Source organism: Hyperoodon ampullatus, assembly GCF_949752795.1.
Source record: "Hyperoodon ampullatus genome assembly, chromosome: 1".
In the NCBI taxonomy this organism is placed as follows: domain Eukaryota; kingdom Metazoa; phylum Chordata; class Mammalia; order Artiodactyla; family Ziphiidae; genus Hyperoodon; species Hyperoodon ampullatus.
The window spans coordinates 117271587-117299362 of NC_136914.1; the positions used below are offsets into that span (position 1 = coordinate 117271587).

The 27776-nt window shown below is 42.1% G+C and overlaps 1 protein-coding gene across 2 annotated transcripts in view; it reads right to left on the bottom strand.

Moving 5' to 3' along the window:
* Positions 1-27776, bottom strand: part of MTR (5-methyltetrahydrofolate-homocysteine methyltransferase) — a gene marked incomplete at its 3' end in the record, with an annotated part of 113483 nt that overhangs the window by 62946 nt on the left and 22761 nt on the right. For both annotated transcript variants that reach the window (XM_079707651.1, XM_079707650.1), the window contains exons 11-16: positions 26285-26364; positions 22641-22753; positions 19289-19429; positions 17968-18153; positions 3049-3228; positions 196-312 (exon numbers count right to left, since the gene is read on the bottom strand). In XM_079707651.1, the coding sequence (XP_079563777.1) occupies positions 196-312; positions 3049-3228; positions 17968-18153; positions 19289-19429; positions 22641-22753; positions 26285-26364 (817 nt within the window). The remainder of the gene's footprint in view (positions 1-195; positions 313-3048; positions 3229-17967; positions 18154-19288; positions 19430-22640; positions 22754-26284; positions 26365-27776) is intronic.

Consider the following 27776-nt stretch of genomic DNA (forward strand, 5'->3'; position numbering starts at 1 on the left):
ACTCAGCTTTGCTGCTGTAGCATAAAAGCATCCATAGACAGGATACGAGTGAGAGTGTGTGACTTTGTTCTAATAAAACTGTATTCACAGAACTCTGTGAATAAAGCAGGGCAGAGTTAGTTTGTGAGCCGAAGTCTGTAAACCCCTGCACTAAGTAAAAACTGGTGTCAAAGGTAAACAGGTGTTCCACTATACCTTGATTGCATGGTAAAGGAAAACCCCATGCATTGCTTCTCGAATGGCTTCCATTCCTCGGAATGAAAAGGACAAGTTGGAAAGACCTCCACTTACTTTGGCTCCAGGTAACGTTTCCTGGAAAAAATTTTAAAATGTGAAAAGATTTCCCTACTTTGCCAAAAGCAGCAATCACATCCCTTAAGCTTTATTTATAACAGTGGAAAGTAAAAAAAAAAAAAAAAAAACCAAACATATAGAGTTCGAAGTAATTCAGAGCTTCTTTTAGCTAGACGTAGACCACAACTTGCATATCAGGACATCACAAAGGCAGTGCCTTCATAGTTTTTCCTACTAGACTCTAATCTCCCTAAGGGAAAATAAAAAATTCTGCTTTATCTCTGTATACTTCTACAGGGACCATGATAGGGCCACAATACATGGTGAGTATGCCATAAAATATTTGCTGCAGAGGGACTTCCCTGGCAGTCCAGTGATTAAGACTCTGCGCTTCCACTGCAGGGGGCATGGGTTCGATCCCTGGTCGGGGAACTAAGATCCTGCATGCCGCACCACACAGCTAAAAAGAAAAAAACTTTGCTGGATAAATAACAGAAAAAGAAAGAAACAGAGACAGACAACAGAGAGAGAGACAGACAGACAGAACAAACAGAGAGACAGAGAGTAGTTGGTCATTCACGGAAGGCACAAGCTACTAGAAGGCTTCCATTGCCTAAATGAACAAACTCCCAGGTTCACTATAAACTTGACTAAGTTTAAAAGGGCAAAAGGAAATTGAGGTTCCCACCACACCTTATGACATATCAAGCATTAGTATGCGTGTGGAACAACAGGAACTCTTACTTACTGTTGGTTAAAGTACAAACTTGCTCAAGCATTTTGGGAGAGAGCTGGTCACTGTCTGCTACTGTGACCCAACCCTTCCACTTCTGGATATATTTTATAGGGAAGCTCATGCAAGAGATATATACAAGAACACTCACGGCAGCCTTGCTCATAACATACCCAAATTGGAAACAAACCAAACGTCTAGGGACTTCCCTGATGGAGAAGTGGTTAAGAACCCACCTGCCAATGCAGAGGGCATGGGTTCAAGCCCTCGTCCGGGAAGATCCCACGTGTCGCGGAGCAACTAAGTCCATGCACCACAACTACTGAGCCTGCACTCTAGAGCCTGTGAGCCACAACTACTGAGCCCATGCACTGCAACTACTGAAGCCTGCGTGCCTAGAGCCCACGCTCCGCAACAAGAGAAGCCACCACAATGAGAAGCCCGCACACTGCAAGGAAGAGTAGCCCCTGCTCTCGGCAACTAGAGAAAAACCCGCAGGCAGCAACGAAGACCCAACGCAGCCAAAAATAAAACATTAAAAAAAAATGTCTATCAACAGCAGAACAGTTAATTATGAAACAGGTATATGATGGAATATTATACATTAATTAAAATGAACAAAGTACAGCTACAACAACACAGGTGAATCGTTAAAATGAGACTGGGTGAGGAAAAAAGGCATTAGAATCTTAAAGCTCAAAAATAGGCAAAACTTGGGCTTCCCTGGTGTCGCTGTGGTTGCGAGTCCACCGGCTGATGCAGGGGACACGGGTTCATGCCCTGGTCTGAGAAGATCCCACATGCCGCGGAGCAGCTGGGCCCGTGAGCCATGGCCACTGAGCCGGCGCGTCCGGAGCCTGTGCTCCGCAACGAGAGAGGCCACAACAGTGAGAGGCCCGCATACCGCAAAAAAAAAAAAAAAAAAGGCAAAACTATACTGTTTATACAGTTAATTCTCATTATTTGTGATAGTTATGTTCTATAAAGTCACTGTGAACACTGAAAATTGGGGAAAAAAACCACTGCTCCCATGGGAAATGCAGGGTTAGGTTCATGAACCTCTGGTCCCAAAATTATCATCACTGATCAACATATAACCCTGTTTTATATGTGTTTCCATTTAAAGACATCTTGTTTAGTATATATTGTTGATTGCCTACCACTGAGCTCACAGCCAACAGCACCACAACTCGTGTCTAAACAAAATTCATCTAACACACATATTTTCTCCATAAGGCGCATAACAACCTTCTTGCACATAGGAACACTAAATAACACTTCAGCACAATGCGTGGGAGCCATTTAAACAGAGAAATCAATCACCAAGAAAAAGCTCAAGAATGTGAAAAACATGGCACTCAACAGACCATGAAAAGGGCACTTGTTTACGGAATGAGGGCTGAACCAAGAGGTTCAACCCTGTTGACTCATCTGGAACACGTGGGTCAGGCACTCAGCTCTCTCACCACTCTGCACATGCATATGCCTGTGAATGATGCAGAAGCACCATCAGCATTGATTTGGGGGTCACAAATAAATTTTAGTGAGTAGGTGAATTTGCAGATACAAAATCCATGGACAATTCAGATTGACTGTGTATACAGAAGTGATAAAATTTTAAAGAAAAGCAACAAAGTAGAATCATAAAACTCAGCCTGTTGAAACATGCATAAAATTCAGAATGAGGGTGTAATGAGAAAGGGAGAGCCATGGGGGCACTACCCATGTTCCATTTCAGGATGAAAGTGAAAGCTATTATATGATTCATAATCAATTATTTATCATACTATTATTTTTTCTATATTTCCCAGTATGTGTGTTTTACTTCACAGTACAAAATAACATATAAAAGAAAAACAATAAAGGCCCCTAAATTTCAGAAAACCAATTTACTACCTAAGAATAAGAATGTCAATATTCCTTGCCAATAAATATATATGTTAGCTCAAACTATTCACTGGAGCCATGTGATAAATCTAAGCAATGTCTTGGGTAGAAAGGAGAAAAATACTCATACTCACTTTAATGACTTTTGTTGCATTGATAAAATTAACAGCATACAAGTTGTGTTCTTCCATCCCAGTACCAATAGTGAGGATATTAGGGTCAAAGATGATGTCATTTGGATTGAAGCCCAGTTTTTTCAAAAGGAGATGGTAGGCCCGGGTGCACACTCTGATTTTGGTGTCTGTTTCTGTTGCCTGGGGAAAGGAGTAAAAGATGTAATTTGAAATAGAAAAATGAGGTGTTATCTATGAAAACAGAAGGACAATTCACTTGTTGAAAGCACTTAATTATCAGTGCTTGGATTTCATAGAAATCCAAATGCCAAGCAGCCTCTAAATGTTTATCAAATTATCTCCAAGGAGGAATTGGTATAAAGTCCCTTTGTGTTTTCGTCAACACAACAGCTACACTACTTCTGTAAAGATCAAATCTTACATACACGTATGGTATATTAATAAACAGGCTTCTTAAAAATACACACATATGGGGGGCTTCCCTGGTGGCGCAGTGGTTGAGGGTCCGCCTGCTGATGCAGAGGACACGGGTTCATGCCCCGGTCCGGGAAGATCCCACATGCCGCGGAGCGGCTGGGCCCGTGAGCCATAGCCACTGAGCCTGCGCGTCCGGAGCCTGTGCTCCGCAACGGGTGAGGCCACAACAGTGAGAGGCCCGCGTACCGCAAAAACAAAAAAAACAAAAAAAACAAAAAAAACCACACATATGATAAAAATTCAACTACTACTAAAGAATAAATTTAAAAATACGTGCCCTTTCTCTCTGGACCTGCCTGCAGTGTGCTAACCCATCACCCAGGTTTTCTTGGACCTTCCTGCAGTAACAGTCTACACAGATTCAAAGATGTGTATTTATTCCCCACCTCCAACCCCACCCACCATAACATTAGCTAACTAACTTGTGCCTTAAGTCATAAATATGAATTAATATTACTTTTCAAAACAGTGACCCTAGAAAGCCAAGCACTGACTCCAGCAAATCCCAGTCCTCCTGTTGCTTCCCAATAGCCTCAGAATCAGGTCCCATGCCTCCAATTCTGTTTCCTATCATTACCCCCTCATCTACTCCAGTCTCCCCACACTGCTCCCTTGATGTTCCTGAAACTCACCAAGCTTGTCCTCCCTCAGAACCTTTCTATTCATTGCTGCCACTGCCCGGAACACACTGTGACATGGCTTTGTGCTTTGCATCACTCAGGTCTCCACCCAAATGTCCCCTTTTCAGAGAAGCCTTCCTTAATCACCATGTCTAAACCAGCCTGCTGCCACCCCTCTTGCATCCTCCACTCTTTTTCATGGTATCTCTCCTTCTAGAAAATATATTTATTTGGCAACTTGTTTATTATTTTTTGTTGAGCCTAGGGCAGTGCCTGCCAGAGGATGTGCTCAATATTACTGTTGAATGAATGAATGAATGAATGAATGAGGCTTTGACTCAGGGTATTTATTTATTTATTTATTTATTTATGGCTGCGTTGGGTCTTCATTACTGTGCACGGGCTTTCTCTAGTTGTGGCGAGCAGGGGCTACTCTTCCTTGTGGTGCGCGGTCTTCTCATTGTGGTGGCTTCTCTTGTTGCAGAGCATGGGCTCTAGGTGCGCGGGCTTCAGCAGTTGTGGCATGCAGGCTTCAGTAGTTGTGGCATGCGGGCTCAGTAGTTGTAGCTCGCGGGCTCAGTACTTGTGGCTCGTGGGCTCTAGAGCACAGGCTCAGTAGTTGTGGCGCACAGACTTAGTTGCTCCGCAGCATGTGGGATCTTCCCGGACCAGGGATCGAACCCGTGTCCCCTGCATGGGCAGGTGGATTCTTACCCACTGCGCCCCCAGGGAAGCCCTGACTCAAGGCATTTCTGAACGTGGTCGTGGAAACTGTCTTCAGGTCAAATTTACAACCTCAACGCGAGGCTTATTCAACAAATTTCATGCTGAATGATTTGTTTGTAGAAAAAAAAACAAATCTGCTCTGAAAAAAAAATGAATACCTGCTATCACTACAGTAGTTCCAAAAAAATAAGTCACATACAGTTCTGAATAAAAGTACAAAATGTTCTTGAAAAGTGTCCAACACCACTGAATTAAGTGTTGAGTCTTCCAGGCTGACTACTTGGAGGGAGGTTACCCTTGACCAGATGTGAACATGAAGTATGGTAAATAAGCTGCTGATTACACACATCCTGACCTCTAGAGGGAGCTCTCAGGCGACCGCAGGGATGAGGGGTGCAGACACTGCTGTAGTTCAAGGACATTCAGTGAGGCCCCAGCCTCCAGAGAAAGGCGTGGCGGGGGAATTATAAAAAGCACTCGGATCTAGGCTTCTGATTGCTCGCTTACTTTGGTGTTCTTTTTCAACTGTTCTCCGTGATGTCTAATCTATCCCTGCTTCCTGCAGCTGCTGGGGTTAGAGTTTACCTCCTGCTGGGGATGTGCTCCCACGACTTAGCAGACCAAGGGGCCCAGGGAAAGGACCACAAGGAGTGGGCTCTGCAGCCCCACTGCTCCAGGCTTCAGGGAAAGTGGCAGGCTCTCATCTTCCTTAACTGAATGTCTTCAACAAACTTACATCTTCCTTCAGTTAGTGATAAAGTTAAGGTTAAGATCAAGATGTGGGCCCAGAAGAAAGTGGTCAAGAGCAGGTCACCCAGGGTCACCTTTAGTCTTGGACTTTATTTCCCCCTTCACAGAGAGCCAAACAGAGTTCTAGGTTCTAGGTTCATGGCCCAGCTAAGCTCACTAAGAGAAAAGGCACAGGGGTTTGGGGCTACCAGTGCTGTTAGTATTTCTTCATCACCTAGTTTGGTTGGTAGGTCCTGGTCCTTTCTTTCTCTGAGCCATGAATGACATCTCACAGGACAGGAATTCATTTCTAGGTCAGAACTGAATCATCAACTATCAGCTCTGCAAGGATGAGGCCCCTGTCAAATTGTTCTCCCAGCACCTAGTACACTACCTGCCACATTAACAGACAAGCAGCTACTGTCTGTTGAATAAACAAGCAAATCTCAGAATGCACAGAGTTTCAACGGACAGGTCTTTGCCAGGAGCATATCATGTTAGATTCTCCAAGGTTCTCTTTGTCCTGTTCCTCAGCCAGGGCTGTGAGATAAACATACTAATAAGCTTCAAGGCTTGAGGATTTCAAAGATGCAGAAGCTCTCAACTCTGGTGGCACGTTTTAATAACCCAGAGGGATTTTCATTTTCTAATACCAATACCTGAACCTCACTCAAGACCACTTCAATCAGAATCCTGAGATGAGACCTAAGCAACAGTATTTTTAAAGAGCCCCTTAGCGATACTAACACACAGCCCAGGTGAGAACCACTAAAGAGTGAGATGCACCTTCTCAGGCTGAGGTAGAAGAAACCTCAGTGACAATACTGAAAATCTAAGGGCCAAGATGGATTAATAAATATCTTTTATGATTTTATAATTTATCAGGTTTATTCTTAAGCCGTAGTAAAGCTAGAAAGCCATCAGTAGGTAGGAGGCATCAGTTAAGAAATCCACTGCTCAGGTTTTGCTAGATTATCAGACACTTAGGGAAAAATGAGATAAGCATAAAACAATTTTTGATTTAGTTATCGAGGCTGATACTATGAGAAAGAAAGAAAAAGGATCAAAAACACCTAGGTTCTGTGAAAATGCACCCTGACAAGGAACAGAGAAGGAACGGGACCAACTTCAGAGGCAAGTTAAAGGTTTCAAACTTGACTGAACCAGCTTAAAGTGGGCCACGGAACACAGCAGAGTTCAAAACGGAAGTGACGGAAAGGGATGTGTGTGCCACCATCAGAAAGGCACCGACAAGTCAGAAAGAAAAAAGCTGAAGAAGGGAAGTTTCCAAGGGAAAATACAGGACAAGAGACCCGTTGGCTTAAAATCACTCAGGGCAAAGGATTGGTTCAGAAATCCTTGGAGTGACTTCTCTACTGGGGTAAATGTGTGGGCGTAAGTAGCTGAAGGTTAGGACACCCAGAGGCCAGCAGAAGCCACAGGCCTGCAGGCAGAAGTGAGGCATGGGATGAAGGACAGGGCAGAGCACTGAGCTGGGGTCGCAGGAGATGCAAGGTCACCTTGGAAAACCTCCTGGCTCACCCTTCTCCTGAAAGAACGGAGGCTGTGCCCCTGGCAGAACTCACACTTAAGGCAGAATGTGGATGCCAGGAACTCAGGATTATAGAGGAAATGGATAGGATTTCAGACGTGGAATCGACACCGAGAGGCGATCTGGTGAGGAAAAAGCGGTGTCAGTTGCAATCTAGAAACTGCAGGTGCCACCACACTGAAAACTTCTGAACTCTTTAAAGAAGTCAAGTTGTTTTAAAAGTCACCTTCTAGGAGAGGATGCAAATTCTGTGCAGCGTGAAAGGGAGGAAAGAGAAGGAAATTCTTAATATGTTTATCGATCCCTGGATAGAGTGGAGGATTGGTCGGCTTCAGTACATTCAAAGGGAGAGCTAGGAAGGGGATACAGTAGAAAGAGACAGCTCATAGGAAGGGCAAAGAAAAAGACTGACCTACTATCCAGAGATGTATTTAAAACCAATACCCAAAAATATTTAGATAAGACCCATAACCTATCTAGTTTTGCCTTCCTTTTAACAATCGAGCTTTAAATATGAACTCTTTCCCTGCCTCTCAGATCTTTCTGGAATCCCACCATGCTAGATTTTCCCTGCTTCATCAGGTCTTTCTTCCACTTTCACCAAAACCTCCGAAAGGCACTGAATCTTGCAAGGAGCTGGGCCTTCTGCTAACCCTCATTTATCCTCAGTGCCCAGAGCCCAAGGCTTGGCACAGAGGAGTAAAATACGAAAACCATATTTGTCCTTTCCCCATCAGCCAGACAACATCAGAGAGAAAAACGGGTAGCAGAGAAGAAGCTGCCCTGGGTTAAGAATTGGGTTACTCAACCTTGATACTGTTGACAATCTGGACCAGAGCATTCTTTGCTGCGGGGGCCGCCCTACGCATTGGAGGGCTTTGCCCGCTCCCACTAGATGACAGAGCACGTCCCCTCCCAACAACCCAGTCATGACAACAAAAAATCTGTCTAGACATCGCCAAATGTCCCCTGGGGTTGCAAAATCACCCCCCCCACTTGAGAACTACTGGTTTAGAGGAACCACAGGGGATACAGCAGGTGAGGAGACCAGAAACCAGACTCATCTGCAAGGTCATTATCATGAGCCAACAGGTGCTCGTGGCTTTTCTCTAGAACCTGCAGAGACAGGCTGTTTTCTGGAAAATCCTACTCTGCAAAGCCAAATACTAAGGCCTGGATGAAGCAACGCTACGTTCCAGCAGGGGCAAATGAACCCACTCAAATCTTCTCTCTCACAGCGAGGGGTGCCAGGCACATGCCAGGGAGCTGGGACCCTCAGCATAGGAGGTATGCCTACTGTATGCTGTGCTGTTATTCCTGTAGGACAACTGAACACCTCAGGCACAGAGGTCTTGAGACCAGGCGTGGCTCAGAGGCCTATGTTCCTCATATCCCTACCACAAACTCCTACCTCTGAAGGCAATCTGGACAAGTCTCCTTCTTACAAACAGAGAATTTAAAATATAACTACCTTAAAAGGAAAGGTCCAAGGAGATAAATACTCAATCATGGCATCTTAACCAGAGAGGGGTGACCTCTCTATAGCCACTAAAAAGGAGGCCCCTGAAATGCAGAAATATATGTCAGATTTTAATAAAGCTGGGAGAGCGTCAGAGCAGAAACTCTGAGAATCAACTCCTAGGCTTGGGTCAACTACCTTCACCAAGGAAAAAAATAAAGGGCAAACTAACAACTATTGATTTTGGTTTCCTACAACTATGTGTTTGTCATACTATGGTGCATAACTTACTGGAAAATATAAGATATTCAACTCGAAAACAGTGTCAATTTATCTAAAATTTAAAAAGAAGTTGTTATGAAATAAAAATCTAAAAAATTACTACCAAAGGAAAAATATTTAAGAAAGGAAAAATAAGTCAAAATCACAACAACAAAACAACACAAATACCAAGGAATGTTCTTGAGGCTTCCTATTTAAGAAAAACTATAAAACTTGATTGAGGGGCTTCCCTGGTGGCGCAGTGGTTGAGAGTCCGCCTGCCGATGCAGGGGACATGGGTTCGTGCCCCGGTCCGGGAAGATCCCACATGCCATGGAGCGGTTAGGCCCGTGAGCCATGGCTGATGAGCCTGCACATCCAGAGCCTGTGCTCCGCAATGGGAGAGGCCACAACAGTGAGAGGCCCACTTACCACAAAAAAAAACAAAAACAAAAAACTTGATTGAATAGTAACCAGAAAGATATATCATGTTCCTGAATGTCTCCCAGATACCAATTCCTCATTATTTTCTAGGTTAGGACTTATTACATTTTAATCAATATCCTAATGGGAGTTTTATTTCTCCATAAATTAGAATATTATGTTCAAATCATTTTAACATAGGAAAATGTGCTGAATATAATGGATCTTTTATAGGATGATATTGATTATTCTTTTACATAGTTTACACACATGCAAACAAAAATAATATAGTCTACTCTACTATGTGATAACTGTATTTCTAAGAAAACTTACATTATCAAAAATTGTCATAAAAGTAATCACTTCAATTAGAAAAGGAGAATTAAATCTAGAGGTGAGTAGTAATAACTTTTCCCACAGAAATTTCAATAATGAAAGTGTTCTTTGTATTTTATATATTATTACATATATTATATATATATTTTGTTGTTGTCGTTATTTAGAGTTAAAAGTAACAGCTGTCAAAACTACTAACATCAACAAAAAACACAGAAGTGCTTCCTTATTTGCCTTATAATCCAGAAGTCTCAGGGCCAGTCCTCCCTGTCATATCTGGCCTTGACCTTGTAGTTTTCATTGCACTATGGATCACAAACATAAAGCAAAGACAGTCGCCATGTACTGGAACATAAGCACGTTGTATGTTCTTCTGCTTTGTTTAGTTGCAACAGTGGTCTTCCATTTAAGAGAGCTGTTTTCTCCTTATAACCAGTGGTGTCATCCAAGCAAAGCAAACCTTGGTTCTTACCTGATTGTTACACTCAAAGTTGTTACGAACTCAATTAATAGAAGAAATGCCTTTGCATCAAAATATCTGTATCACTGATTTCTGAATTATTCAAGTATATGAGTTTTTTACTTTGTTTTTTATAATTTTCAATACTACAATCCTTCAACGAGCATATGTAGGTCTATAATTATATAGAAAAATTACTTTTAATCAGGAAAAGCAGTTTTTGAAAAGGGACCTTTAATCCCACCACCTTTACTCTAACAGCTATTCTCCTTAATAGCATTTTCCTCCAATCTTTATCAAATGTGGTTTTTATGTAGTTGCATATACAGTGTCTATATAACTATTGGTTTTTAATTTTTTTATTTATATCTTGTAAGCACTGTCATGCTGCTCCACAATCTTCATAATTAATATTGAAATACTCTGGATAATATTACAACTGAATGATAACCTAAGTTATCACTTTCTCTCCAGTTGGGCATTTAGGTTGTTTTATCTTCAATAAAAAGCTGGTGAAAAACCTTGGCATATATAGAATTCTTATGCTGCTGAATGTTTTTATTAGGATACTTTCCCAGAAATGAGATCATTACCTCAGAGGGTATGAACACTTTCATGTCTCTCGATAGGCATTATGGGGTCTTTCAAAAGGACTGTCTCAGTTTTCACTACACTTTACAATGAATGAGGCCTTCTGTTTACCACTGCTGTACCAGCACAGATCTTGATCATTTTAAAGTTTACTTTTGCTAACTTAATAAGGACAAAATGTCACTTTAATATTGCTCTAATGTGTGTTTCTCTCATAACTAGCAAGTTAAAAAATTTCCCCTACATTTGCTTTTTATTTGTGGACTCATTCAAATCTAAATTGGGAAAGCTTGTTCTCAGCCAAGATCAAGCACTCTGCAAGGGAGATAACACAGGATTTGGAAGCATGCGTCTGTCTTCAAACTAGGCAGACCAGGGCTCCATCATGTCCTAGCCATTTGACCTTGGCTCACTGTAAAATGGGGCGACAGCTACCCCACATGGTTACTACGAGGACTAAATGAGATAAACTCTGCTGGTGGTTTTCAGCCAGAGTATACAGGAGAATCACGTCTAAAGCTTTAAAATTACCGAAGCCAGGTCTCACCCCAGACCAAATGAGTCAGAAACTCAGGGGGCGGAGCCCAGGGGTGTGTATGTGTTTTAACAGCACAGGCAGCGACTACCCTTCCCCATGGGAGTGCTTCTGCTTCACACTTCTGGTAAAGCACCAGTACACGAAGCAAACAACATGCCATTCTCATTCTCAGGGCTGACCTTGCCTCCTGCTTCACTGAGAAAATAGAAGCAGTCAACCCCCGCCCCCCAGCACTCCCAGCCTTGCCTGCTGCTGCTGCTGCTGCGCTGTGAGCACGCTGCCCTGCCCCCTGCACACTGGCTGCCAGCCCCTCGACCCACAAGGTCATGGACTGAGCAAGTGCCCCCTTTCTCCTGCGCACCAATTCCTCCCCTTCTCTCTACCAGGTCACTCCCACCAGCTTACAAACACATACTGTCACATCATCTGTCTTCACACACACAGACACACACACACACACACCCTTTCTTAACCTCACATCCATCTCTGGTTTCCACTCTATTTCTGTTCCCCTTTATGGCACAACTCCCCCAAAATGGTTTATACCTGCTGCCCCCAATTCTCCTCTTCTCCCTTGAACCCACTGCGATTAAGCTTTCATCTCCTTGGAAACAGCACAGCAAGATCATAAACTACCCCATTTCTAAATCCAAGGGTAAATTCTTGATCTCCTCCTCCCTGATCTACCCACAGCTCTTTAAAATAGCTTGTCACGCCCTTCCAGAAGCTTCCTTTTCACTTGGCTTCCAGGTGAACTCTCCCCTCTGGTTCCTCTCCTACCAAACAGGCCGCTCCTTCCCAAGTTCTTCTGATGGCCTCTCCTCTTCTCCTTGACCACGAAGCACTGTGGCTCCAAGACTAGCTTAGTCCTAGGGCCTCTTCTCTACTGTCATTCCTTTGGTGAAGTCAGTCTCACTGCTTTAAATATCATCTAGGAATAAATAATTCCCAAGCAAGGCAATCCTATCTTCAGGCCAGACTTTGCCCATGAGGCCCGCACTCATCTCCACAACCACATCCTGAGCACACCGCTGGAAACACACGGCCAAAGCGGAACTTCTCCTCAGCCTGTCCCAGAACGGCTGCTCACTGCCCTCCTACCTCGACCGCCCAGGCCAAAAAGCTGAATATTATCTGTGACTCCTCCTCCTTTCATGGCTCACAACCAACTCGAAGGCAAATCCTACTGGCTCTACCTTAAAGACACATCTAGAAATGGATGACTCCTCACGTCTTCTGTTGCTCCCGCCTTGGTCCCGGCCACCATCATCCCTCATCTGCGCTACAGCAACAACCTCCAGTGGCTCTGCTTGGTCCCCACAGACCATTCTCCCCAAAGAACCAGAGTGGTTTTGAAACATAAATGGGACCATGTTCTCTCCTCTGCTCAAAACCCTTCAGTGGCTTCCCAGCTCACTCACAGGAAGAGCCAAAGTGTTAACAGTGGTCTCCAAGGCCCTACACGATTTGGTGGCTGCTTTTTTTTTTTTTAGCCATGTTGGGCCTTTGTTGCTGCGCGCGGGCTTTCTCTAGTTGCGGCGAGCGGGGGCTACTCTTCGTTGCGGAGCACAGGCTCTAGGCGCGCGGGCTTCAGTAGTTGCGGCATGTGGGCTTCAGTAGTTGTGGCTTGCAGGCTCTAGAGCACGGGCTCAGTAGTTGTGGCGCACGGGCTAAGTTGCTCCGCGGCATGTGGGATCTTCCCGGAGCAGGGATCAAACCCGTGGTTCCCTGCATTGGCAGGCAGATTCTTAACCAGGGAAGCCCACAGCTGCCTTTTTAACCTCAGAACTTCTCAATCTCTTCTTTTCCCCATCCCCCACCCTCATCCTGGTACTCCTATCACCCTTATCCCTTGTATTCCGTACCATCCGTGTGTGTGTGTGTGTGTGTGTGTGTGTGTGTGTGTGTGTGTGTCTTTATGTTTTTTCATTTATTATTCCCTTTGCCCCCTAAGAACATAAACTGCACAAGGGCAGGGACTAGGTTTGCTCCCTGCTATCTCCTCAGGGCCTGGCACATACTAGGTGCTCAAGATATATTTGAAGGAATTTGAGAAGATATCTGCCTCCATTAAACAATAACAGGTTGCTATATAAGTGTAAAAAAGAACATTTAGGTAACAAAAAAGAGCTCCTGGAAAAAGAAGACATAAACACAGATGTAGAAATCTCACACAGAGCAGAACAAAATGTCAGCACTGAAAAACAGGAGGGAAAAGATAAGAAAATTAGGCGATCTTTCTAAAACATCCAGTTTCTGAATAATACACAGGCCAAGAGAGGATAAACAATTCAAGGAAACTTCCTGCAACTGCGGCTATAAGTTTCCTGACTGACAGGGCCTACTGAGTGCCCAGCACAAGGAATGGCTCATAATCACTAGATTTCAGAATACCATGGACACAGAAGATCCAAGAAGCATCCAGAAAATGAGACAATAAATAGGTTTCACAAAAAGAATCAAGGGTTAGAATAGCACTGGACTTCTCACCAATACCAATGGAAACTAGAAGACAATGGATCAATGAGTTCAAAACATAGAGAAAATAATTTCAAGCTTGTACTCCTATACCACACAATTGTTAATTAAGTGTAAAAGTAGAATAAAGCCGTTTTCAGACATGAAAGGTTTCAAAAATATTTACTGCCATGTCTTCTTTCATAAGAAGCTAACCAGAGGATACAGGTCACTAAATGAGAGATTAAACCAAGAATGAGGAAATTATGAGATCTAAACACCTAAGAGAGAGGTGAGAAGAACTGTCCACATGATGGGGAGGGACATCTTGCAGTGACAGCTGTGCAGCTGGCCTACTGAGCAACCCTTCCAGATTATGTCAGAAGACTTGGAGAGATAATTCTTCAAGAAATTAAAACAACAATCTACTTAGTGTCTTTGGATACACTGGATATTGGAAATTTACACAACTAAGGAACAGTTTGAAAATACGTAAGAAGCAAAGCAAATGCAAAGATAGGTATTAACTTCATAGAAGAGAAAGAGGGTGAAGGAAAGGAAAAGGAATCATGGTATACTACATGGCTCAGCGTTTACACAGCTTAATATAAGTGCCAAAAATAGTTACAACTGAAATTATATTGGAAGGATGGGGGATTAAAAGTAAATGTGTGGAGTGGGGAGTAGAAGATGGAGAAAAAGTCAAATCCTTAGCCACTATAGAAAGGCAACAAATAATAACTAAAACTGTAATTTGAAGTTAAGCAGGTAAATGACACAAGAATCAGCTAACTTGTAAGTGGTTGCCTCTGGGGACCTGGAGGCTTAGGGCTGTTTTTCATAAAAAGAACTATTTGTCTCTTTCACTATCTGCATATATACCTTTGGTAAAAATAAAAATTATGTCAAATGGTCTTACCACACTGAACTAGTAGCGGAAGATGACTAGATACAACTTTTCAGAAGGACAACTTAACGATGTGTGTTAAAATGTCAAATGTGCACACCTTTTTTTTTTTTTTCTTGCGATACGCGGGCCTCTCGCTGTTGTGGCCTCTCCCGTTGCGGAGCACAGGCTCCGGACGCACGGGCTCAGCGGCCCTGACTAACAGGCCTAGCCGCTCTGCGGCATGTGGGATCTTCCCGGACCAGGGCACGAACCCGTGTCCCCTGCATCGGCAGGCAGACTCTCAACCACTGCGCCACCAGGGAAGCCCGTGCACACCCTTTGACCCAACCTTTGACCACTTCTATGAACTAAGAAAATCACTCTACAAGAGGAAAGTGGCTGCACGAGTTAGTATATTCACTGGCCACTGTTCATCCTACTAAAATTTTAGAAACAATCGCAATTTTATGCAATAATAGACTAAGTAAAACATACATACTGGAATATAATGCAATCATAAAAGATGGAGTTATAATCCATATTTACTAAGACGGGAAGACATCAACATTTTGTTGAGTCAGGGCAAGAGTTAAAGAACAGTAGTTCATACAAAATCTTCAATTTTCTAGAACCTCTTCTCTTCCCGTAAATGGCCACATGGCTTTCTCATTTTATTCAGGTTTTCAAACATTTCCCCCTCAGAAGGGCTTTTCAAGACCACCTTCTCTAAAAGAGCCAACCCGGGCTTCCCTGGTGGCGCAGTGGTTGAGAGTCCGCCTGCCGATGCAGGGGACACGGGTTCATGCCCCGGTCTAGGAGGATCCCGCGTGCCGCGGAGCGGCTGGGCCCGTGAGCCATGGCCACTGAGCCTGCGCATCCGGAGCCTGTGCTCCTCAACGGGAGAGGCCACAGCAGTGAGAGGCCCGTGTACCAAAAAAAAATGAAATAAAATAAAATAAAATAAAATAAATAAAAGAGCCACTCTTCCCTGACAGCCTCACCCTGGATTCTTTCACCCAACCATTTAGCACAGACCCAGATCTCCTGGGTTTGAATCTGAGCACAACTGCTCGCTACCTGTGAAACAACAGACAGTCAGGTAAAGTCTTTGTGCTTTGGTTTACTCACATGAAATACAAAAATAATAATATATACCCAACATTTATATGTTGGGAAGAAAAACTGATTTAACATGTGAGTGTGCTTACTTGGTGCAAGTAAAGGTTCAATACATGTTTGTTATCAAAATTAACTCTTTTGTCCTCTTCTGGACTATGTGAATTTTTTTCATGAAGAAAATATATCTTTTGCACAAAAACAAGACACTTCTGTTAAAAAGTTTTACTTCAAAAACATGAGAAAACAAAGAAAAGAAAGAAAAATAACATATAACCCCAGCACTTATCAATTATATAAATAAGAAGTCAATTCATCCCTACCCTCCAGTTAACAACAACCAATTTTTTTCTCTGTTTACAGACACACATATATTCATATAAATCCTTTTTTATTAAATAAAACCAGGATCGTGCCACTTGGTGTTTTGGTGTTTTTTTACTTTTACTTTTTACTTTTTTTACTTTTCAATATATTTCAATATATTTAGGGACTTCCCTGGTGGTCCAGTAGTTAAGACACTGTGCTTCCCCTGCAGGGAGCACAGGTTTGATCCCCGGTTGGCAAACTAAGATCCTGCATGCCACATGGTGTGGCCAATATATATATATATATATATATATATATATATATATATATATATATTCTTTCTAACTGCTCATTCTTTCTAACTGCTACACAGTATTCTATATGACATGTAGGCAGATTTAAGTATTCCCCTATTAATAGACATTTAGAGCCTTCTCAATTTTTTGCTACTACAGTGCTACAATGAATATGAACACATACTCAACCTAATAAAGATTCCCAGAAGGCGGCTGAATTATAAGGTATGGATTTTTTAAATTAATATTTAATCAAATTAAATATGGAATAGATATGAAAGTATTTATAACATTATAAAACAATACAGTAATCACCACACACCCATCACCCAGGTTAAACAATCATTGTGTTTGAAGCCTCCCATAGCCCCTCCCTGATTCTGTGGCACAGACAACATTGGAGTTGCCATTTCTCAATTCTTCTCCTTTTTTTCTCTATTTGATAAAGGAAACTAATATCTCATTATTGCTTCATTTTTTATTTATAGAAATATAATATAATTATTAGTAAGTACAGTAACTTCTCATAGGTTTATTGGCTATTTGTGTTTCTTTTTCTAAAAATCACTTGTTCTTTTCCTTTGTTCATTCTTCTACTGATTTGATTAGGGCATTTTACTTTCTGATTTATAGAAACTCTTTGCATAGTAGGGATATTAACCCACTGCTATTACTCATGCTGCAAATAATACCGTATCTTTTGTCATACAAAGTTTTACATTTTTAGGTAAATAAGTCTATCAGTTTTCTTTCTGGCTTCCCAAGTTTCAGTGAATATTTTCTCATATATTCTTTAGATTTTTTTTACATATAGATCTTTAATTGATGTATATTTTATATTGGGATATGGTGGGAAATGGGGCTCTAACTTTTTCTTCCAAATGCAGTCAGTTATTCCAATAGCATTTACTGAATAATTCCTTTCTCAACTGATGTAAAAACCTTATTGTGTCTTATGTAATTTTCATATATATATATATATACACACACACATACATATATTATACATATATATATAAGTATGTATGTACATGTATGTACTTGTGTATACACACATACACACACGTGTATCTACAGGCATACCTCGTTTTACTGGCCTTTACTTTATTGCACTTCACAGATACTGCATTTTTACAAATTGAAGCTTTGAGGCAACCCTGCCTCAAGCAATCTATCGACACCATTTTTCCAATAGCATTGCTCACTTCATGTCTCTGTGTCATGTTTTAGTAATTCTCGCAATATTTCAAGCTTTTTCATTATTGTTCTACTTGTTATGGTTATCTGTGGTCAGTGATCTTTGATGTTACTACTACAATTCCCTGAAGGCTCAGATGATGGTCAGCATTTTTTAGCAATAAAGTATTTTAAATTAAGGTATGTACATTGTTTTCCTAGACATAATGCTATTGCACACTTAATGGACTACAGTATAGTGTAAACATAATTTTTACATGCACTGGAAAACCAAAAAATTATGCGACTCACTTTATTGTGATATCTGCTTTATTACAGTGGCCTGGAACGGAATCCGTGGTACCTCTGAGGTATGCCTCTGTGTGTGTGTGTGTACACACACATATGGTATATATGGTAAACACATCTGTTCTGGACTCAGTTCTCTCCCACTGCTCTAAGCCTATGTAACACAATGGAGCGAGAGCAAAAGAAATCACTCACCTGTCCTTCTTCATCAAAAGCCATAACCACCACAGCAGCTCCAAATTTTTTAATCTTTCTGGCCTTCTCCAAGAAGTCATCCTCTCCCTCCTTCAGGCTGATGCTGTTAACAATGCACTTCCCCTGGCAGCACTTTAACCCAGCTTCAATCACAGCAAAATTGGAAGAGTCGATGCACAAGGGCACCTGAGGTCAGAAGGGTAAGGTGATCACAGAAAGACTGTAAGTTACCACAAATCCCCTTCCAAGGACCCCCAGATATTCCCTCTTTCTTCCTTAGGGAAACAAGAAACAAATAACAGTAGTGTGACAGAGATACGATTTTAATCTGATTTTAAGCCCTTGTTCCTAAAGCCCAAAAGACTTGGAGCAATTCCAGTCTCACAAGAGACCCCATGCATGGGCCAGAAATTGATAACTCAAAAGATCACAGCTAAACATCAGAATGAAAGCACTGAAGTCATTTCACGGGCTCCCCGTCTGATTCAGACTTTGAACAAGTCATTTAGCTTCTCTGCACCTTAAATTCGCAAAATATTTACTCCCAGAGGACAGTGGAGGCTTTTAAGTGAGGAGTTGAAGACAAATGAAGGACAGGTTAATGTAATTCACTGCTTACCACAAGACTTCTAACTTACACATTTGCTGAATGAAGCCTAACAAAAAAACGACAGCCCTATCTCTTAAAGCACTATAGGAAGTGTCTTTCAAACAACAATACCAACAATAAAACCAACTTCAAAAATCACTCCTCATCACAAATTCAATGGTAGAGAAGTGAAGTGAGACTTTTAAAAGTTTTTAGAATCAATCTAAAATTTTTGAAAGGATGGACACAAAAATTAACTTTCATCTTTTAAAGAAAAAATGTAAAAGCTGACATTAATACCTTGATTTAATCTTGTTTTATAAGTCTGTCTCACTCTGATAAACCTAAAAAGGTCTCTTCTTCCTGCAATAAGGAAGGATTAACTGAGTTCCCTTGTCTGCGATAGGAAGAGAACTAATGATTCGGTAAGAACAGTGAGTATATCCTTCAGAGACATGAAAAGTTGGTTCTTAGCCTAGCCAGACATCATGTGACCAACTCTGGAAGCCTTGGAAACAGCCACACTGAAGTCACATCTCTCTCTAAAGTCTGGTTTCTATTGAAAGGCTGCCATTAAGTGAGAAAACTGACAATCAGAAACCACTGGGCTTTCAACAAAGGACAACAGAAAACCAGTGTATGACATGACAGATGAAGGGACAAGTGACAAAGTTAAATGAGCAACAGAGCAGCACATGTAAACTCCCTTGATGAATCAAGGTTTTGTACGACCTTGGCAATGTCAGGCTCAGAAGCGATGAAGTTGCAGAATCTGGTCATTGCACTTGGTCCATCCAGCATGCCATCATCCATGTTGATATCCAGCACCTGGGCTCCCATTTCCACCTGCATTTTGGCAACGCTCAGAGCTTCCTGAGGACAGAATTCAAGGGGAACGAGTATTGGGAGTGGGTGACTAAGAGAAGGCTGACAAAAGTAGTCCTTCACCACCGCCAGCAGGCAGTCCTTTTAGATTCCACTAGACTGCCTGGCCAGCACCCCCGACCCTGAGCCTGCTCTCAACCATCCCAGATGAAGCTTTCTTACACATCGCTTCCATCACAGCGGGTCGCTCCTCAGAACCCAGCGAAGCTTGACTCTTCCTGTAAAGAGCCTCAAGCCCTCAGCCTGGTGTTCCAGGCCCTCTGGGACCTGCCCCATCTTCTCATGCAACTGAACTTCTCACCCATCGCCCACTCCCGGCACCCTCCACCCAGCCAAATCTGTTTCTACCTCTGTGTCACACATCATGATGTTCCCTCTGCTTCCAACACAATCCCCTTCCTTCCTGTACTGTTTAACATCCAGCTCAAGTCCCATCTCCTCCAAGAAAAGTCCTTAGAGAAACAGTCCAAAACTTATCTAACTCTTCAGTGTTTGCCGAAACATGCAAAGCAGTCATTGTAGGCTGTTGATAGAAGTTATGTGAGATATGTGTTTAAATAAACTTCTTCTGTGCTAAAAGGATTTTCAAATCCTTTGATACGCTATTATACACCGTAAATCTCCAAGGACAAGATACAATACACAGTATTTCTCACTTACGGTCATTTAAGGAATATCTTGTAGGATCAGTGTTCCAGAGAACATACTTTGGGAAACACTGCTTATTCTGCAATGACCGGCTGCCTCTAAACATCTGTAACTATTATAAACATTATCCCATGGTGTATTACATTATCATTTCCTCACGATTTCACGAGTATTAGCTTATTCTCCGAAATAGATTTTAAGCATTTGGAAATCTAGAAAGGTCTTAGGTATCTCCCACTCTCATTTGAACAATACTGGACAAAACAGACATGTTCAATAAGGCTTTCTAACTGACTGGTACAGCAGAGACTTTAAGTCTTTGCTGCACACTTCATAGTGTCATAAAATAAGCAGGGATAAAATCAACTGTAGATTCTGGTGTTGTCCTAATTTTTTCTTAGCCGAAGAAACCAAATAGAAATTTTTAGCAATCACTGTAAAAGAACAGGCATGAGACACTTTGGCACAGGCCACAAGGAAAGACCACTCGTAATGACACAAGGTTACACAGAGAAAAAGGATCACAATAAAATTCAGCAAAAAATGTTTTTGGTATCAGCAGTATGTTAAATATTAATATCATAAAGAATAAAAAGAAGTATAAGTCACAGTCCCTGTTCTTGAAGGGCTTTCATCTAGCTGGGGACCTATGATGTAGTCATATGAAAAGCTACTGGCACTGCCATACATCATACGAGTCAAATGTCCTGCCTAAACACCAGGAAGGGCAAGATCTCTGAGGACTGAAGTGGAGAAAGCTACCTGAGAGGGAGCAGCTTCAGCTGCCCCTGGGAAATGGACTGGAGGGAGCACAGGGGAGATGGCAAGCGACCTGGTTAGACCAGGGGTCAAAAGACACACAACATAGATGCCAATGCCTGACCTTTCTACATCAGAAAAGCCACAGAATCACAGCTCGGTGGTCCAACCTTCCCAAATAAGCTCCGAGAGATGAAGTGATTTGTTTTAAAGCTGCACAAGTTGGGCACAAAGACAGGACTGGACCTTCTCTCAGGTCATTCCCTTAACCTCAGAGCCTTGAGGGGTCACTAACTATGGGGAACTGGAAACCAGTGAGGAGCCATTCCTCCCCGGCCCCCTCCTACTTCCCGGCCTCCTTCCTGTGTCCTCCAAGCCAAGACAGCAGAGCGGTGAAGGGTATGGGCTTGGAGGACTTAGGGTCTATCATTCACTTGCTGTCAAACAGTAGGTGAGTGGTTTAACCTCCCCCAAGCCTCCAGCTGCACATCTGTAAAATGGGGATAATAGCAGCACCAATCTCACAGGTCTGTAAAGATTACACGAGCAATGCTGTATAGCGCTCAGCACAGTGACTGGCATATGTTCAACAGTAAGACCTTATGAGATGACAAATATCACTCCCACTTGTTTGCTTCTTCCTAAAATGCCGTCTGCTCTCAGTAGCAAATGTATCAAATCTGAGAGCTGAAAGAGAATCAAAACAGAAATAGAAATACTGCCAACTGAAGAACCCTATACAACCATGAAGGGTCCTCAGGGCTGCAGAAGGGAACAAACAGGAACAAAGGCCTGGAGGCAGAAGCAAGCCTCCTGGAATGTTCAGATGACAGATCAGGATGGAAGGCAGTTTGGTGTCTATGTGGATGATGGTCTAAAGGAGTTTGGGTTTTATCCCACGTGCAAAAAAAGCCACCCCGTGAAAGCTTCTGAACTGGGGAGGACCATGGCAGCAGCACGTGCTGGCCAGGCAGCAGCGGGAACGAAGAGAACAGGACTGACGGGAACTGTCAGGAACCAGGTAACCAGGCCCTACTGACCTACCTGCAGAGGAGGTCACTGAGGGATGCCACGGAGCAGTCACTAACAAGTCCATAAAGGACGATAAATGAGCCCTTTCTTTGTGATTAGAACTAAGTCTGCTTCGATACTGGTTGCTGGAAGATCTATTTCCTAAAGGTTGCAAAGGCTATCATTAAAGTTCAGATCAGGTTCCTCCATTTCTAACTTTGTATTTGCATAAGAAAAAAAAATTTGTCCAGATTTTTAGAGTGGGCTCTACTTGGATTAAATTTTGCTCATCCTTAGAGTGACCGAGTTTAAGAATCCTATGGTGAAACTACCTTGCAAGTTTTGTGTTTGTTTAGCTTATTTTACAGTGAACAGAATCAATAATACCACATCAGTCAGTGTCTGATGTGGTCATGAGGAAATGAATAGGAATTGTCTTGGCTTTCCCTTTTCTTGGAAAGATTTGTGAGAAGCCAAAATGAAGAGTATCCTCAAATTTTTAAATGTATTTCACAATTAACAGAAATAGCTAGAACCTGGGTGCCTCCCATCTCATCCCACTTCATACCCTGGATGAATTTTTTTGAAAAATATTGACAAGGGCAGCTATGACTTTTCGAAGCCTCATCCTCCCACCAGCTCTGCCAGCTACAAACACACTACCGTTCTCACACTTCCCAGCAGCTCTGCTAATGATTATCAAAGGCAGAGCTGTTTCACTTGCATGCTGTCTTAGCCAAAAACCTGGCAGATGCCTCGAGGGTCTTATTTAGATACTCACTTCATAATTTCCTGTCATGATGAGTTTAGCAAACTTCCTGGATCCTGCAACATTACAGCGCTCTCCAATGTTAACAAAGTTGGTGTACGGGCCGATCCTGAAGGGCTCTAGACCTTGAAAGGAGAAGCATTTTGAAAATTTTCTGAAAATGCGTGTAACGACATGAGACAGACAGAAAATAAATGTTTTCATGAGAAAGAAAAGAAGTTTCTGTGCCACAGCCCGTCTGACTAGCTAAGGAGACCCAATGTGGAAAAAGGGTCATGGCCATCCCCCTCTAGGGATATTTAAACACAACAAAAGGCTCTATGTTTATAACCAGAACTCTCAAAAGAAGAAATATTTCAGGGTTTTAAATTGCAAATTTCTCTCAAGAGCTGAATCATATCAGCTCTGAGAAACAAGGAAAAATTATCATCATATTCTTATGTAACCAAGAGCCTGGGGCAAAAACCATGAAGTTAGAATCTAAAGGACTGCTCCACAGCTGTCCATTCAGACATTGGCTTGAAGCCTGATGGAGCAAGCGTTCTTAATCCCACCAACAGTGTGTTTAGAGCTTTATCTCATCTCTTTGATCCAGAGGCCAAGAACCAGTAACCAGCAAGGACTAACAGGGTCACGAGGAAGGGCCTGGGCTGAGCCCTGGGAAATGGCTGACTCTGGGCAAGCCACCTGGGCTTTCTGCTCCTCCTTCCTTATTTGCAAAGGGACAAGATCATCTCCACTGTTACAGGCTGATTTAGGGGCAAATATCAGATGATTAATGTGGACACATTACACTGAGGTAAAAAAGCAACATGCAGCATAAAGTACCACTACAGGAAAAGGCCTTTAACTGGTTTTGTTCTACTCATTGTATCTACAGTATTAGGAGCAGAAGTCTTGCTAGATGGTTACAAGCAGGCTCTCGGGAAGCCAGCCTTAGGGTCTGAGCCCTGCACAGTCGACTCAGTGAACACTCTGGGGCACTTCTCTCAGAGCCTCTGAGCTTCTAAAATAGAGACAGCAGAAGTATCTGCCTCACAGTGTTACTGTAAAAATGAGACTAGGTAACATTGGTAAGCATTATCAAGCTTATAAAATTAGCACCAGCAATCATAGCTGTTCTTGTTAATAAAAGGAAATGGCTTTTGAGTCCTTTCCCAAAGCATTGGTTGAGGAAGAAACAGACATGAGGGAGAGGAAAATAATGAAGATAGGTAACTACAAAACTATTCCAGGTCTTCTGTTCCCCGACTGGGAAGACTATCACTTCCCAGTTTGGGCTGTGATTTCCTTTCCCATTGGTAACATCCTCACAGCCCCTCCCCTCCATGTCAACCCTTAGTCAGACCCTGGGGTTCCCAGGGCAGACAAGCAGGGCTGCCAGCATTTAAATGCCGAAGAGAACCTGTGGTGCTGCCCTAAAAGCATTTCACACAAAGCATTTCTGATCTATTATGAATGTGAAGTATCTGACACAAAAACTGCATTGTTCTCAGACTTCCCTGGTGGCGCAGTGGTTAAGAATCCGCCTGTCAATGCAGGGGACATGGGTTCAAGCTCTGGTCCAGGAAGATCCCACATGCTGCGGAGCAATTAAGCCCGTGCACCACAACTACTGAGCCTGCGCTCTGGAGCCCGCGAGCCACAACTACTGAGCCCATGTGGTGCAACTACTGAAGCCCGTGCACCTAGAGCCCGTGCTCCACAGCAAGAGAAGCCACTGCACTACAACGAAAAGTAGTCCCCACTCTCTGCAACGACAGAAAGCCTGCGCACAGCAACGAAGACCCAGCACAGCCAAAAATTAAAAAATAAATAAGTTAAAAAAAATTACATTGTTCTCAAGTCTGCAATTTATGAAAGAACAATTAAAAAGAGTGTATTTGGTGCCATTCTTTTAAAATCTGATTGAAGGTGATTTTTAAAACAATTTAGAAATAGCACATGAAATTCAAATCAGAAGAAAGAATTCCTTCATTCTTACACATAAACTCTTTAAAAATCATAACTAAATGGTTCTTTCATGTTTCGATTTTGGCAAAGGCTAACAATTTCAACTTAGTCCTTGGCTGAAGTCAATTAATAGCTTTAAGATCTAAGGTTGAAAGAAACTATCCTACCACACCTTCCTCTGACAAAAGCCACTTTTTCAGGGTAGGGAGTGTGTCATAAATCACAAATCCCTCTTCCTCTAATCTCATCCCGTCTTCTGGAGTATAAAAGGAAAAAAAGGGTAGCCTGAAGAGGCATATTTCTAACCCAACTTTATTTTCACTCACTGGGAGTAATTCTATACAATATGTTCTGAGTGAGAAAAATGGGTATTACTTTTGCTGTCACTTTTATTTTATTTCACTGTCATTTTATTTCATTTTTCTTAGGAGAACATATGGAACAAAAATACATCAATTTAGAGAAATGTTAAATTCTCCATTATTAGGGTGCATAATTCCTCATGTGTGCTATTTGCAGGTTCTCTCAAAATCTGTATACACTTTTTTTTTTTTGCTTAAAGATACTATCTAAGAATACATCATTAAAGTATTATGGGAAAAATATAAAATTTAAAGTTATTTTTCTAATAGTTGGCATGATAATCTATTTTACTAATGTTCCTTTTGTGAATATCAGAACTCATTCTGAGGGCTTCCCTGGTGGCGCAGTGGTTGAGAGTCCGCCTGCCGATGCAGGGGACACGGGTTCGTGCCCCGGTCCAGGAAGATCCCACATGCCGCGGAGCGGCTGGGCCCGTGGGCCGTGGCCGCTGAGCCTGCGTGTCCGGAGCCTGTGCTCCGCAACGGGAGAGGCCACAGCAGTGAGAGGCCCGCGTACTGCAAAAAAAAAAAAGAAAAAAAAAAAAAAAAAAAAAAAAAGAACTCATTCTGAAAAAGGGAAGCTGCCTACTCCACAGGGCTGTTGAGAACAAAACAGAATAATAAATATCACAACTCTTTGTAAAGCCTAAACACACAGCCAACATAAGAACATGACAATAATGTTATAGAAGCAAACAAAATTTTCTAGGAAGAGGCTACCATCACTAAAAAACCTTAAGCCTGGGCTAGATTTTTTAGGAACTAGCAGCAAATCTGATGATTAAAAGTGTTAGGCTGTGGCCTATGTACGTTTTCAAAGCAGTGCACAATAAGTCTGACCAAGGCCACTACCTGTGCTTTCATTCACATTTCCCTGAAGTCAGTATCTTCCCGCTCTCACCCCTAAAAAAAACCAAAGCGTCCTTTACTAGAATTCATTTAAGTACCAAAAAATATGTACACTTCTTTGACCTAATAAACAAGTTCTTTGGCAGAAATATCACTACCACACAGATTAAACATAATAACGATCTACAAACGATTTCTTTTTTTTTTTTTTTTTTTTTTTTTTTTTTTTTTTTTTTTTTTTTTTTTTTTTTTGTGGTATGCGGGCCTCTCACTGTTGTGGCCTCTCCCGTTGCGGAGCACAGGCTCCGGATGCGCAGGCTCAGCAGCCATGGCTCACGGGCCCAGCCGCTCCGCGGCATATGGGATCCTCCCAGACCGGGGCACGAACCCGTATCCCCTGCATCGGCAGGCGGACTCTCAACCACTGCGCCACCAGGGAGGCCCCTACAAACGATTTCTGAAATCATAAAAAATCATGTCTTTACGACTTACCAGACAGTAGCATATGCCCTTCCAAAACAGTGGCAGGTGGAACTCTAGGCTTATAGTTTTTCACAGCTTCAGCAATTTCTCTGAGTTAAAAGACAAAACACGATATCCATTAAATCCAAACAAAATTCAATTAAACTAATTTCCACCTATGAAATTAAGTCTGTTTAATATAATTATATACCTAGTTCCAAATGTGAAGCAGCAACTGTGCTTTTCAGTTTTCTCAGTAATGCAGAAAATGAATCTACAATCTTTAACATTTCTGTATCTGCCCCGTTGTTGTGCACTGATTGTACCAGGTTCTGTGCTCACAGATGTGAACCTACAGACGTGATGGTTTGCACAAATGCTAACAGCAAATCTCCTCCACCCCTTCCCAAACCTGAAGATATCCTTAACTCCATCAAATCCACATGGTAATTTAAAAGAAAAAATGGCTTCACTGTTGAGAAGGAAGAGCAAATAGGAGAGGAGGTGCCAGGAGTGAAGGAAATTAAATCCTTTAGGTCTGTTTTTTTCAGGCACACATATATGGTAGGGAGGGTAAAGAGTAATACGTCACTGAAACTCCAAAATAATTACTCCTAAAAATTTGTTTTAATTATTCATACTCTTTTGAACCTTATCAGCTTCGATGAAATATGTCTTCTGATCAGCCTGGAAAAATCTGGCTGCTCTACTCAATTTATCAGGACCAGTATGAACTGCTCACTCTACTGCCCCCCAAATGAGTATGTGAATGGCAAAGTAAAATCAGCAAATATATATGCAGAGATAGACATACACACACAAACTCACACACACAGAGGTATTTTTAAAACAACTCTTTTACAAATATCTCAATTTCGTTTCTTTTTATGGCTGAGTAATATTCCATTGTATATATGTGCCACATCTTCTTTATCCATTCATCCAATGATGGACACTTAGGTTGTTTCCATCTCCTGGCTATTGTAAATAGAGCTGCAATGAACATTTTGGTACATGACTCTTTTTGAATTATGGTTTTCTCAGGGTATATGCCCAGTAGTGGGATTGCTGGGTCGTATGGTAGTTCTATTTTTAGTTTTTAAGGAACCTCCATACTGTTCTCCATAGTGGCTGTATCAATTCACATTCCCACCAACAGTGCAAGAGAGTTCCCTTTTCTCCACACCCTCTCCAGCATTTATTGTTTCTAGATTTTTTGATGATGGCCATTCTGACTGGTGTGAGATGATATCTCATTGTAGTTTTGATTTGCATTTCTCTAATGATTAATGATGTTGAGCATTTGTAGTGAGGTAGATAGACCTAGAGTCTGTCATACAGAGTAAAGTAAGTCAGAAAGAGAAAAACAAATACCGTATGCTAACACATATATATGGAATCTAAGGGGAAAAAAAAAGGTCATGAAGAACCTAGGGGTAAGGCAGGAATAAAGACACAGACCTACTAGAGAATGGACTTGAGGATATGGGGAGGGGGAAGGGTAAGCTGTGACAAAGTGAGA